This window comes from Chiloscyllium punctatum, chromosome 24, assembly GCF_047496795.1.
Source record: "Chiloscyllium punctatum isolate Juve2018m chromosome 24, sChiPun1.3, whole genome shotgun sequence".
Lineage (NCBI taxonomy): Eukaryota > Metazoa > Chordata > Chondrichthyes > Orectolobiformes > Hemiscylliidae > Chiloscyllium > Chiloscyllium punctatum.
The window spans coordinates 41,852,780-41,865,359 of NC_092762.1; the positions used below are offsets into that span (position 1 = coordinate 41,852,780).

The 12,580-nt window shown below is 49.4% G+C and overlaps 1 protein-coding gene across 1 annotated transcript in view; it reads right to left on the minus strand.

Moving 5' to 3' along the window:
• Positions 1-9,646, minus strand: part of LOC140494481 (scaffold attachment factor B1-like) — an 81,691-nt gene extending 72,045 nt beyond the window's left edge. The window contains exons 1-3 of the mRNA XM_072593698.1: positions 9,420-9,646; positions 2,635-2,722; positions 1,469-1,530 (exon numbers count right to left, since the gene is read on the minus strand). Of these exons, the coding sequence (XP_072449799.1) occupies positions 1,469-1,530; positions 2,635-2,722; positions 9,420-9,572 (303 nt within the window). The 5' untranslated portion in view covers positions 9,573-9,646. The remainder of the gene's footprint in view (positions 1-1,468; positions 1,531-2,634; positions 2,723-9,419) is intronic.
• Between the last annotated feature and the right edge of the window lie 2,934 nt (positions 9,647-12,580).

Below are 12,580 nucleotides of genomic sequence, written 5' to 3' on the forward strand. Positions count from 1 at the left end.
TAAAAATTTTTGTAGTTCAAACATTCACTCTGAATGTTTGCCATTGCCTTTTTTTTTTCAGGAACATTTCCAAATCCATCATCACTAACTCACACTTAATATCATCATTGTTCTCCTTATTGAGATTGAGATTGAGGGCCCTCATCTCAGAATCAACTACCTCACTCTTCATCTTGATGAAGAATTCTTTCAAGAAGCCTCTCAAATACATTGTCATTACAGTAGTCCCCCTGTACCCGCGGGGGATACATTCCAAGACCTACCACGGAATCCCAAAACCGCGGATAGGAGCGAACCCATTCATTTAAATGGGAAATTTATCTTCCTGGCAGCCCCTGGTCCCAGAAGGTTCCCTGTAATATGTTCAGGCCACGGTAACCAAGGGTAACTGAAACTACGGAAACTGACTCCGCGGATACGGCGGTCGACCTGTACTCCTTACTCATTGCATACTACGCCGTCTAAAGTGGCCTTATCCAGAGGCTCCTCAAAATCTTGATCTAAAAATCAATCTCTACAGTCTTGGAATTCCTCCTGTATGGTACTGTGATGAATTTACTTTGCACAATATGTATAGATACAAATCACTCAATTGCATATGTTCCTAAACAGTATGCATCGCGATTTCCTATTTAATGCCATTCCCAACACAATTTTATAATCTACATAACACCGCCATTCATGTTTTTTTAGCCCTTGGTATTTTTCAACTTTACCCACAGCGCTTTGGCATTGTTGGAGCTAATATCTTTTCTCAATATTTTGTTTATAGCCTTTTTAAACCAATTATGCAATTCCACTGACTTTTTTTGAGAATCCTTGTGAATACCCCTGGATGTTCAGTTCCCATCTCTGGTCACCCTACAGCCACGTCTCCATGATCCCAACCATATCATACATGCTTACATCCTCTTGCATGATTATTTCATTTACATTATTTCGAATGCTCCGGGTGTTCAGGCACAAAGCCTCAAGGCTAGTCTTTGTAACATTCCTTGTCCTGTTCCCATTTTTTTTTTCTGTGGGCTCGTTTGATTTTGACCTTTCGTTCCTCTGCCGATCACTACTTAATCCCCTTCCTGCCTTCTGTTATTCAAGATATTAAAGCAATGAAATCAAAACATGAAGAGCAGGAATAAGCCATTCAGTCCCTCAAGATTGCTGTACCATTTAACCAGCTCATCAGCTTGTGGCTTTAACTTGTTTTTGCTGATTTCTCCCAGACACCTTAACTTTGTGGATCTGAAGTCTACCTGAAGTCATTGACGATCGCATGAAATAACCCAAACTCTACCACTCAACAGAAGAGAATTCCAAAACTAAGACCTTCAGAAGAAATCATTCTGCATCTTTCCCTTAAATAGTAAACTCCTTATTTCAAAAATACGGTTTTAGACTCCCTCACAAAGCAAAACATCACCTCAGCATCTACTCTGCCAAGCCCCAACGGAGTCTTAGCTTCACTTGCCTGCTTTCCACCAAGATCCTCCTCTGAACATTCCTCGGTTTCACAATCCTCAGCTCGGTATCCTGAAGAACAAACACAGGTTAATTGCACTTTCATTTCCCAGAAGCAATCGCAGCTTGCCACAGACTGGATAGTGTAGTGCATTAAGACAACTAACTGCTGCCAGCTGGACATAAATATAGTCCATACTGAATTGAAGTATCTTCTTTGGGAAATCAAATGTTAAGGAAAGGCGCACAGTTAATGGCAGGATCCTGAACAGCATCAATGTACAGAGATCTTGGGGTTGAAGTCCATAGCTCCCAGAAAGTGGCTATGCAAGTAAATAAGGTGGTAAAGAAAATGTATGGCAAGTTTGCTTTTACTGGCCAGGGAAATGAATACAAAAGTCAGAAAATCATGTTGCAGTTTTATAAGACTTTGGTTAAGCCACACTTCGAACTTTGCATTCAATTCTGCTTGCCATATTACAGGAAGGATATAGAGGCTTTGGAGAGTGTGCAGAAGAGGTTTACTAGGATGTTGCCTGGATTTGAGGACATGAAGTATAAGGAGCCTAGAAAAACTTGGGTCACTTTCTCTGGAGTAACGGAGGCTTCGGGGAGACTTGATAGAAGTCCTTAAAATTATGAAGTGCATAGATAGGATTGACAGTCAAAATCTTATTCTCAGAGTTGAAATGTCGAATATTAAGGGGCATGCATTTAAGGTGAGGAGGGAAAGTTCAACGCAGATGTGCGGGGCAAGTTTTTTTTTCAAACATAGAGTGTGATAGGAGTCTGGAATGTGCTGCCAGGGGTGGTGGTGGTCGTTGATATGACAGGGGCATTTAAAAGACTTTTAGATAAGTATATGAATATGCAAAGAATGGAGGGATATGGACCAAGGGCGGGGATTAGTTTAATTTGAGGTCATGCAGGCATAACATCATGGGCAGAAGGCCCCATTGTACAATTCAATGTTCTTCTTTCCATCGCAAGGGTGCCAAAGGTGGCTAATGGAGGAAGTGGATCTATCAATCTTCTCAATTTACATGGTGTGCTGATACTAATAGGGTTACTCAAAAACTTATCACTTTAATAATATTGCACTTTAAGAAGCAAGCACAAAACAAAATATACTGAAGCAAATCTTTAACAGAACTTGACAATTTATTTTTCTCCTACCTTTACAAATCTTCTTTGATGTTCTGCTGTTTGGAGTCTCTGGGCTGATTAAAATTTCATCAGGATTTCCTCCTTCCTCTTGGATTACCTGAAATCAAGAACCAAATTATTAACATGGGACAAAGTCAAACTATTCTACAAAGCTAAACAAAAAACACAAGAGAACTGTGGATGCTGGAAATCATAAATAAAAACAGAAAGTACTGGACAAGCTTAGCAGGTCTGGTGGCATTTGTGGAGAAAAATAAGAGGTAACATTTTGAGTCCTGTAACCCTACTTCAGAACTGCATTTCTGCTTTAGTTTTTATTCTATGGAACCATCTTGCTTTGGAAATTGTGTCAGCTGCTCCTTATAATAATTCCAGGTGACAAGATTGTAGAAGTGCCATAGGTATGAAAATTATAACAAGAGGCCCAAGGAAGGAAATAAGGGGGAAAGACTGTCTGAGTTGACTTGAGCAGGTTATGTGAAAGGAATGAAGATGTATTTTATATAAGAAATCATAAAAGACGATCCACAGGAAAGGCTGGCTGATTAGAAAATAGAAATTTGAGATTTGGAGACAACGGCTATGATTTAAATATCATGCCAATCACTATACACTATTTGTATTCAAATACTCCTCCAATGCCTTCTTAAAAGCCTCAATTGAACCTGCCTCCACCATATTCCCAGTGCATTCCACACTCTACATATGCAAGCATACACAAGCATGCATTTTCTGCTCATTGAAATTTATTCACTGGATACTCATCAAACTCATTGCAGTTAAAATCCTCCTCCTCTTTAAATCCACAAGGGAATCAAGTGGTATGGGGAAAGCAGAAGAGTGAAGTTAAGAACACAGTCAGATCAGCAAAGATTTGACTGAATGACAGAGCAGGTTCAAAAGGCTGATAAAAACCAAAAGAACTGCAAATGCGAGAAATCAGAAACAAAAACAGAAATTATTGGAAAAGCTCAGCAGATCTGCCAGCATCAGTAGAGAGAAATCAGAGTTAATGTTTCAGTCACTGAGCTTGAAAGGTTAACTCTGATTTCTCTCCACAAATACAGTCAAACCTGCTGAGCTTTTTTGGTAATTTCTGCATTTGTTTCCCAAAAGACCTATTATTACTATTTCCCTCCCCCAAAATGACATTGTGCCTACCTTAGCATTTTCTTTGTTTTACACCTTTCAGTGTTCACCCTTTACCTTTCCCAATTCCACCTTTAGCACATTGCCCCCAAATCTACCATTACTGTTAGTGCAAAACCCAGTTCCATTCTCTCAAAATTACTTCCTCTCTTGGTGTTCCCAAGCCTCGTTACTGGTTCCAGCTTCGAAGTGCTACAACATGCAAGTGAAATACAATTTTCATTGTTGATACAGATTGAGGCCAACTCTTAACATAAAAAATGATTCATTCCTTTGATAGGTCAAGCTCAGCTTTTCTTCAGAGTCATATAGGGCGGCACGGTGGTTAGCACCTCACAGCGCCAGAGACCCGGGTTCAATTCTCGACTCAGGCGACTGAGTGTGTAGAGTTTGCACATTCTCCCAGTGTCTGCGTGGGTGCTCCGGTTTCCTCCCACAGTCCAAAGATGTGCAGGTCAGGTGAATTGGATGTGCTAAGTTGCCCGTAGTGTTAGGGGAAGGGGTGGGCCGCGCTTCGGCGGGTCGGTGTGGACTTGTTGGATCGAAGGGCCTGTTTCCACACTGTAAGTAATCTAATCTAAAGATGTACAGCACGGAAACAGACCCTTCAGTCCAACTCGTCCATGCCAACTCCTAACTTAATCTGGTCCCATTTGCCAGCACTTGGCCCATATCCCTCTCAACCCTTCCTATCATATACCCATCCAGATACATTTTAAATGTTGTAATTCTATCAGCCTCCACCACTTCCTCTAGCAGCTCATTCCATACATCCACCACCTTCTGCGTGAAAAAGTTGCCCCTTTTATATCTTTCCCCTCCTACCTATGCCCTTCCAAGGAAAACACTTTATATATTTACACTATCCATACCCCTCATGATTTTATAAACCTCGACAAGGTCACCCTTCAGCCCCAACACTCCAGGGAAAACATGCCCCAGCCTGTTCAGCCTCTGCCTATAGCTCAAATCCTCCAACCCTGGCAACATCCTTGTAAATCTTTTCTGAACCCTTTCAAATTTCACAAAATCCTTTCTATAGGAGGCAGACCAGAACTGCACACAATATTCCAAAAGTGGCCTAATCAATGTCCTGCACAGTCACAACACGACCTCCCAACTCCTATATTCAATACTCTGACCAATAAAGGAAAGCATACCAAACGTCTTCTTCACTATCCTATTTACCTGAGACTTCACTCTCAAGGAACTATGAACCTGCACTCCAAGATCTCTTCACTCAGCAACACTCCCCAGGACCTTGCCATCAAGTGTAAAGCTCTACCCTGATTTGCCTTTCCAAAATGCAGCACCTCACATTTATCTAAATTAAATTCCATTTGCCATTCCTCAACCCAGTGGGACATCCTGTTGCACTCTGAGGTAACCTGCTTCACTGTCCACAACACCACCAATTTTAGTGTCATCTGCAAACTTACTAACTCTACTGGTGTTCACATCCAAATCATTTATATAAATGACGAAAAGCAGCAAACCCAGCACCGATCCTTGTAGCACACTGCTGGTCACAGGCCTCCAGTCTGAAAAGCAATCCTCCACCATCACTCTCCATCTTCTACCTTCAAGCCAGTTCTGTACCCAAATGGCTAGTTGTCCCTGTATTCCATGTGATTGAACCTTGCTAACCAGTCTATTATGAGGAACCTTTCAAATGCCTTACTGAAATGCACACAGATCATGTCCATTGCTCTGCCCTCATGTAAATTCTGCCCTTCAAGATTCCCTCCAGCAACGTACCCATCAACTATGTCAGGCTCACCAGTCAATAGGCTTTTGCTTACCACCATTCTTAAATAGTGGCACGTAAACCAACCTCCAGTCTTCCCTAGCTTCCCACAGAGTTCTAGGCTACATCTGATCAGGTCCTGGGGATTTATCCACCTTTATGCATTTTAAGACATCCAACACCTCCTCCTTTGTAATATAGACATTTTTCAAGATGTCACCATCTATTTCCCCACAGTCTATGTCTTCCATGTCCTTCTACACAGTAAACACTGATGCAAACTTTTAATGATGAATATTTCGAAGTATTCAGAAAAAACCCATTGAAAAAACACCTCAATTCTCTTTGTTGTCCAACAGATGTACATTCTGCAGTGTTTGAACTTTTCAATGCACCTAACTCATATGCAAAATTATTGAGTTTGAGTTTGAGTTTAAAGTAGTGCACAAAACAGCACTGAATGACTCGGCTGAAATGTCAATCAGTGACGAGTGATACTGCAAAAATGTTGATCTGAAATTTGCTTGTACCATGCTGACTGCACAAGTATTTGTATTTTTCTTTCTCTTAAACAGCAAAATGAGCACACAGTTAGTGTACTGAAATATCTCTGAGATATTGCGAGGATTGGAGGGTTTGATCTAGAAGGAGAGGCTATTTAGCCTGGGGCTGTTCTTCCCTGGAGTTTCAGAGGCTGAGAGGTGACTTTGTAGAGGTTTATAATGTCATGAGGGTCATGGATAGGGTGAATAGCCATGGTCTTTTTCCCAGGGTGGGACCGGAGGGGTAACCCAGTGGGCAGTGTACTATGCAAGCAACTGCCAGAAGTGGTGGGGTTGTGTACTATTATGACATTTAAAAGGCATCTGGAGGATACATGAATAGGAACGGTTTCAGGGATATAGGCCAAATGCTGGCAAATGGGACCAAATCAATTTAGATATCTAGTTGGCACGGACAAGTTGACCGAAGGGTCTGTTTCCATGCTGCACAACTGGATTCTCCAAACAATGTGTGCTGCAGAGTCCCACAGGCCCCACCACCAACTGTTTCCAACAGAGTTCTTTTGGCAGCCTCTTGGCCAACCTCTTAATACTATATCCTCACTCCAAGCCACCTCGGCCCATTCCTTACGCAGTACCACCCTCAGCTTCTCAATCCTCTCATGGAGGGGAACTCCCAACACCCTGCCACTACCCCCAGCACAGACTCTGCTCCCAACTCTATCCTCCTCCTCCTCCCCACAGCCTCAGCCTCCTCCTCCCCCCCACAGCCTCAGCGCCCTCCTGCCCACAGCCTCATCCTCCTCCTCCTACCCTCCCCCATCCCCCCTGCTTCTCCCTTGCCCCCTCCCCTTCCCTCCTTCCCTTCTCCCCCATCCCCCTTCTTCCCGCTCCTCCACCCATCCCCTTCCCCCCTCCATACCCCTTCGCCCCGCTGCCCCCTCCATCCCCTTCCCCCCGTCTTCCCACCCCTTCTTAACCCTGCCCCCTTCCCCCTTCTTTCCCCCGCCCCCTACCCCCTTCTCCCCCCCACCACTTCCCCCTTCTCCACACTTCTCCCCACCCCCTTCCCCACCCCTTCTTCCCCCTTTCCCCTTCCCCCACTTCCTCTTCCCCTGCCCCTTCTACCCCCTACTTCCCCTTTCCCCGCCCCCCTCTTCCCTCGCGCCCCCCCGCCCCCCCCGCCCCCCTCTTCCCTCGCCCCCCCCCCTTCCCTCGCCCCCCGCCCCCCTCGTCCCTCGCGCCCCTCGTCCCTCGCGCCCCCCCCTTCCCTCACGCCCCCTCTTCCCTCGCCCCCCCGCCCCCCTCTTCCCTTGCCCCCCTCTTGCCCTTTCCCCCGTCCCCTTATTCCCCCGTCCCCTTCCCCGCCCCCTTCTTCCTTCTTCCCCGCCCCCTTCTACACCCGTCCCCGCCCCCTTCTTCCCCCGTCCCCCTCTTCCCTCTTCCCCGTCCCCCTTCTTCCCTCTTCCCCCGTCCCCCTTCTTCCCCCGCCCCCCTTCTTCCCTCTTCCCCGCCCCCTTCTTCCCCCGCCCCCCGCCCCCTTCTTCCCTCTCCCCCACCCCCTGCCCCCTTCTTCCCCCGCCCCCTTCTTCCCCCGTCCCCTTCTTCCCCCCGTCCCCCGCCCCCTTCTTCCCCCCGTCCCCCGCCCCCTTCTTCCCCCGTCCCCGTCCCCTTCCCCGCCCCTTCTTTCCCCAGCCCCCTTCTTCCCCCGTCCCCTTCCCCAGCCCCCGCCTTCCCCCGTCCCCTTTCCCAGCCCCCTCCTTCCCCCGTCCCCTTCCCCAGCCCCCTCCTTCCCCCGTCCCCTTCCCCAGCCCCCTCCTTCCCCCGTCCCCTTCCCCCGCCCCCTCCTTCCCCCGTCCCCTTCCCCCGCCCCCTTCTTCCCCCGTCCCCGCCCCCTTCTTCCCCCGTCCCCTTCTTCCCCCGCCCCCTCCCCCATCCCCACCCCCTTCATCCCCCGTCCCCTTCCCCGCCCCCTTCTTCCCCCGCCCCCCTCTTCCCTTGCCCCCCTCTTGCCCTTTCCCCGTCCCCTTATTCCCCCGCCCCCTTCCCCGCCCCCTTCTTCCTTCTTCCCCGCCCCTTCTACACCCATCCCCGCCCCCTTCTTCCCTCTTCCCCCGTCCCCCTTCTTCCCCCGCCCCCTTCTTCCCCCGTCCCCTTCGTCCCCCGCCCCCTTCTTCCCCCGTCCCCTTCGTCCCCCGCCCCCTTCGTCCCCCGCCCCCTTCTTCCCCCGTCCCCTTCTTCCCCCGTCCCCTTCGTCCCCGCCCCTTCTTCCCCCCGTCCCCCGCCCCCTTCGTCCCCCGTCCCCGTCCCCTTCCCCGCCCCTTCTTTCCCCAGCCCCCTTCTTCCCCCGTCCATTTCCCAGCCGTCCCCTTCCCCCGCCCCTTCCTTCCCCCGTCCCCTTCCCCCGCCCCTTCCTTCCCCCGTCCCCTTCCCCCGCCCCCTCCTTCCCCCGCCCCCTTCCCCCGCCTTCCCCCGTCCCTGTCTCCTTCCCCCGTCCCCTCCTTCCCCCGTCCCCGTCCCCCGCCCCCCCATTCCCCCGCCCCCTTCTTCCTCCGCCCCCTTCTCCCCCCCTTTCCCCCCGCCCCTTCTCCCCCCCTTTCCCCCCGCCCCTTCTCCCTTCTTCCCCCCTTCCCCCCGCCCCTTCTCCCTTCTCCCCTCCTTCCCCCCTTTCCCCCGCCCCTTCTCCCTTCTCCCCTCCTTCCCCCCTTTCCCCCCGCCCCTTCTCCCTTCTTCCCCCCCTCCAACCCTTCTTCCCCCCCTCTCCCTTCTTCCCTCCTTCCCCTCCCCCCTCCTTCCCCCCCCCTCCTTTCCCCCCTTTCCCCCCCTTCTTCCCTTCTTCCCTCCTTCCTCCCCCCTCCTCTCCCCCTCCCCCCTCCTTCCCCCCCCCCTCCTCTCCCCCTCCCCCCTCCTTCCCCCCCCCCTCCTTTCCCCCCTTTCCCCCCCTTCTTCCCTTCTTCCCTCCTTCCTCCCCCCTCCTCTCCCCCCCCTCCCTTCTTCTCTCCCCCCCCTCCTCTCCCCCCCCTCCCTTCTTCTCTCCCCCCCCTCCTCTCCCCCCCCTCCCTTCTTCTCTCCCCCCCCTCCTCTCCCCCCCCCTCCCTTCTCCTCTCCCCCCCCCTCCCTTCTCCTCTCCCCCCCCTCCCTTCTCCTCTCCCCCCCCTCTCCCTTCTCCCCCCCCTCTCCCTTCTCCCCCCCTTCTCCCTTCCCCCCCCCTTCTCCCTTCCCCCCCCCCCCCTTCTCCCTTCCCCCCCCCCCCCTTCTCCCTTCCCCCCCCCCCCTTCTCCCTTCCCCCCCCCCCCTTCTCCCTTCCCCCCCCCCCTTCTCCCTTCTCTCCCCTCTCCCCCCCCTCCCTTCTCCTCCCCTCTCCCCCCCCTCCCTTCTCCTCCCCTTCCCCTCACCTGCCGCAGACGCTCCATCAGAACGCTTTTATTGCCGTTGATGTCGAGGTTTCGCTTCCTCAGCTCTGTCTTCAAATCTACCACCCTGAGCTCCGTGATCCTGCGAAGGTCACCCTCACTAACGGCGACAGAACCCTCGTTGTCGTCCTCCATTGCAGTCCCTCGGTTCGGCTCCTCACTGACAAACCGCGGCTTCAAGATGGCGCCCACGCCGCCTTCCCCCTGACTGCCGGCTACACGCTGCTGCGCATGCGTGGCGGGGCCACCGCGCAGGCGTCAAACCACAGTCACTGCTGCTCCAGACAGGAGACTGAGAAGACCATTCAGCCCATCCACTTGATCCATTCCTATCTTCCCCATTTCATTCGAGCAACAATATTCCGGGTTTTCCTGCTCCTCATGTACCCTTCAGGTTTGTACTTAAGTGTATTAGTCACAGCCCTTTCCAGCCAATATAATTTTACATTTAGTGTCATAGAGATGTGCAGCACAGAAACAGACCCTTTGGTCTAACTTGTTTATGCCAACCAGATATCCTAAATTAATCTAGTGCCATTTGCCAGCAGTTGACCCATATTCCTTTGAACCCTTCCTATTCATGTAGCCATCAAGGTGCCATTTAAATGTTGCAATTGTACCAGCCCCCACCACCTCCTCTGACAATGCATTCCATACATGCACCACCCACTATGTGAAAAAGTTGTCCCTTAGATCCCTTTTAAATCTTTCACCTCTCACCCTAAACCTATGGCCTCTAGTTTTGGATTCTCCCCCCCCCCCCCCCCCAGTGAAAAGACCTTGTCGATTTACCCTTGACCATGCCTCTTCTGATTTTATAAACCTCTAAGGTCACCCCAACCCTCCAAAGCTCCAGGGAAAACAGTCCCAGCCTATTCAGCCATCCCTATTGCTTAAACCTGCCAACACCTTTGTGAATCTTTTCTCAATGCTTTCAGGTTTCACAACATCCTTCCTATAGGAGGGCAACCAGAATTGCATACAGTGTTCCAAAAAGGATTTTTTTTTATGATTAGATTTCCTACAGTGTGGAAACAGGCTCTTTGGCCCAACAAGTCCACACCAACACTCCAAAGAGCAACCCACCCAGACCCATTCTCCTAACTAATGCATCTCACGCTATGGAGAAAGTGAGGACTGCAGATGCTGGAGGTCAGAGCTGAAAATGTGTTGCTGGAAAAGCGCAGCAGGTCAGGCAGCATCCAAGGATCAGGAGAATCTATGTTTCAGGCATGAAGAAGGGCTCATGTCCGAAACATCAATTCTCCTGCTCCTTGGATGCTGTGCTTTTCCAGCAACACATTTTCAGCATCTAACACTATAGGCAATTTAGCACAGCCAATTCACCTGGCCTACATATCTTTCAACTGTGGGAATGAAACCAGAGTGCCCATAGAAAACCCACGCAGGCACAGGGAGAATATGCAAACTCCACACAGTCACACAAGGCTGGAATTGAATCTGGGACCCTCGTGCTGTGAGGCAGCAGTGCTAATCACTAAGCCACCATGTTTATGCATTCCTCTTCTTTTATACATCTTTTGAGAGATTACTAGCACAGGTGAATCTGTATGCAGCTCAAGTAAGTCATGTGACAGTAAGTTCCACATTCTCACCATAGTCTGGGTAAAGGATGCCCAAGGATGTTGCCAGGACTCAACGATCTGAGTTTTAATGAGCGGTTGGACAAGCTGGGACTTTTTCTTTAGAGCTTAGGAGACTGAGGGGGAATCTTATAGAAGTGTATAAGATCACGAGAGGCATGGATAAGGTGAATGCACTCAGTCTTTTTTCCCAAGGTTGGGGAATCGAGGACTAGAGCAACATCAGTTTAAGGTTAGAGGGAAAGGGTAAAAGGGAACTTGACGGGCAGCTTTTTTACAAAGAGAGTGGTATGCTTATGGAATGAGCTGCCAGCGAAAGTGGTTGAGGCGGGTACGTTAACAACATTAAAAGTGTATTTGGACAAATGCATGGATAGGAAAGGTTTAAAAGTATATTGGCCCCGTGCAAGGAAATGGGGTTCGCATAGATGGACATTTTGGTGGGCTTGGACCAGTTTGGGCCAAAGGGCCTGTCTCCATGTTGAAGGACTCATACTTCTGATGACACAAATTTACTTAAGTAGACCAGATGGTCGGGGTTTTTGAGAACTGGAAAATGGGAAGCCTTCAGAAATGAGATAACAAGAATCCAGAGAAAGTATATTCCTGTCAGGGTGAAAGGGAAGGCTGGTAGGTGTAGGGAATGCTGGATGACGAAAGAAATTGAGGGTTTGGTTAAGAAAAAGAAGGAAGCATATGTCAGGTATAGACAGGATAGATCAAGTGAATCCTTAGAAGAGTATAAAGGAAGTAGGAGTATACTTAAGGGGGAAATCAGGATGGCAAAAAGGGGACATGAGATAGCTTTGGCAAATAGAATTAAGGAGAATCCAAAGGGTTTTTACAAATATATTAAGGACAAAAGGGTAACTAGGGAGAGAATAGGGCCCCTCAAAGATCAGCAAGGCGGCCTTTGTGTGGAGCCACAGAAAATGGGGGAGATACTAAATGAATATTTTGCATCAGTATTTACTGTGGAAAAGGATATGGAAGATATAGACTGTAGTGAAATAGATAGTGACATCTCACAAAATGTCCAGATTACAGAGGAGGAAGTGCTGGATGTCTTGAAACGGTTAAAGATGGATAAATTCCCAGGACCTGATCAGGTGTACCCTAGAACTCTGTGGGAAGCTAGAGAAGTGATTGCTGGGCCTCTTGCTGAGATATTTGTATCATCAATAGTCACAGGTGAGGTGCCGGAAGACTGGAGGTTGGCAAACGTGGTGCCACTGTTTAAGAAGGGTGGTAAAAACAAGCCAGGGAACTATAGACCATTGAGCCTGACCTCAGTGGTGAGCAAGTTGTTGGAGGGAATCCTGAGGGACAGGATGTATATGTATTTGGAAAGGTAAAGAGATCTTGGAGTGCAGGTTCATAGCTCCTTGAAAGTGGAGTCGCAGGTAGATAGGATTGTGAAGAAGGCGTTTGGTATGCTTCCCTTTATTGGTCAGAGTATTGAGTACAGGAGTTGGGAGATCATGTTGCGGCTGTACAGGACATTGATTAGGCCACTGTTGGAATATTGCGTACAATTCT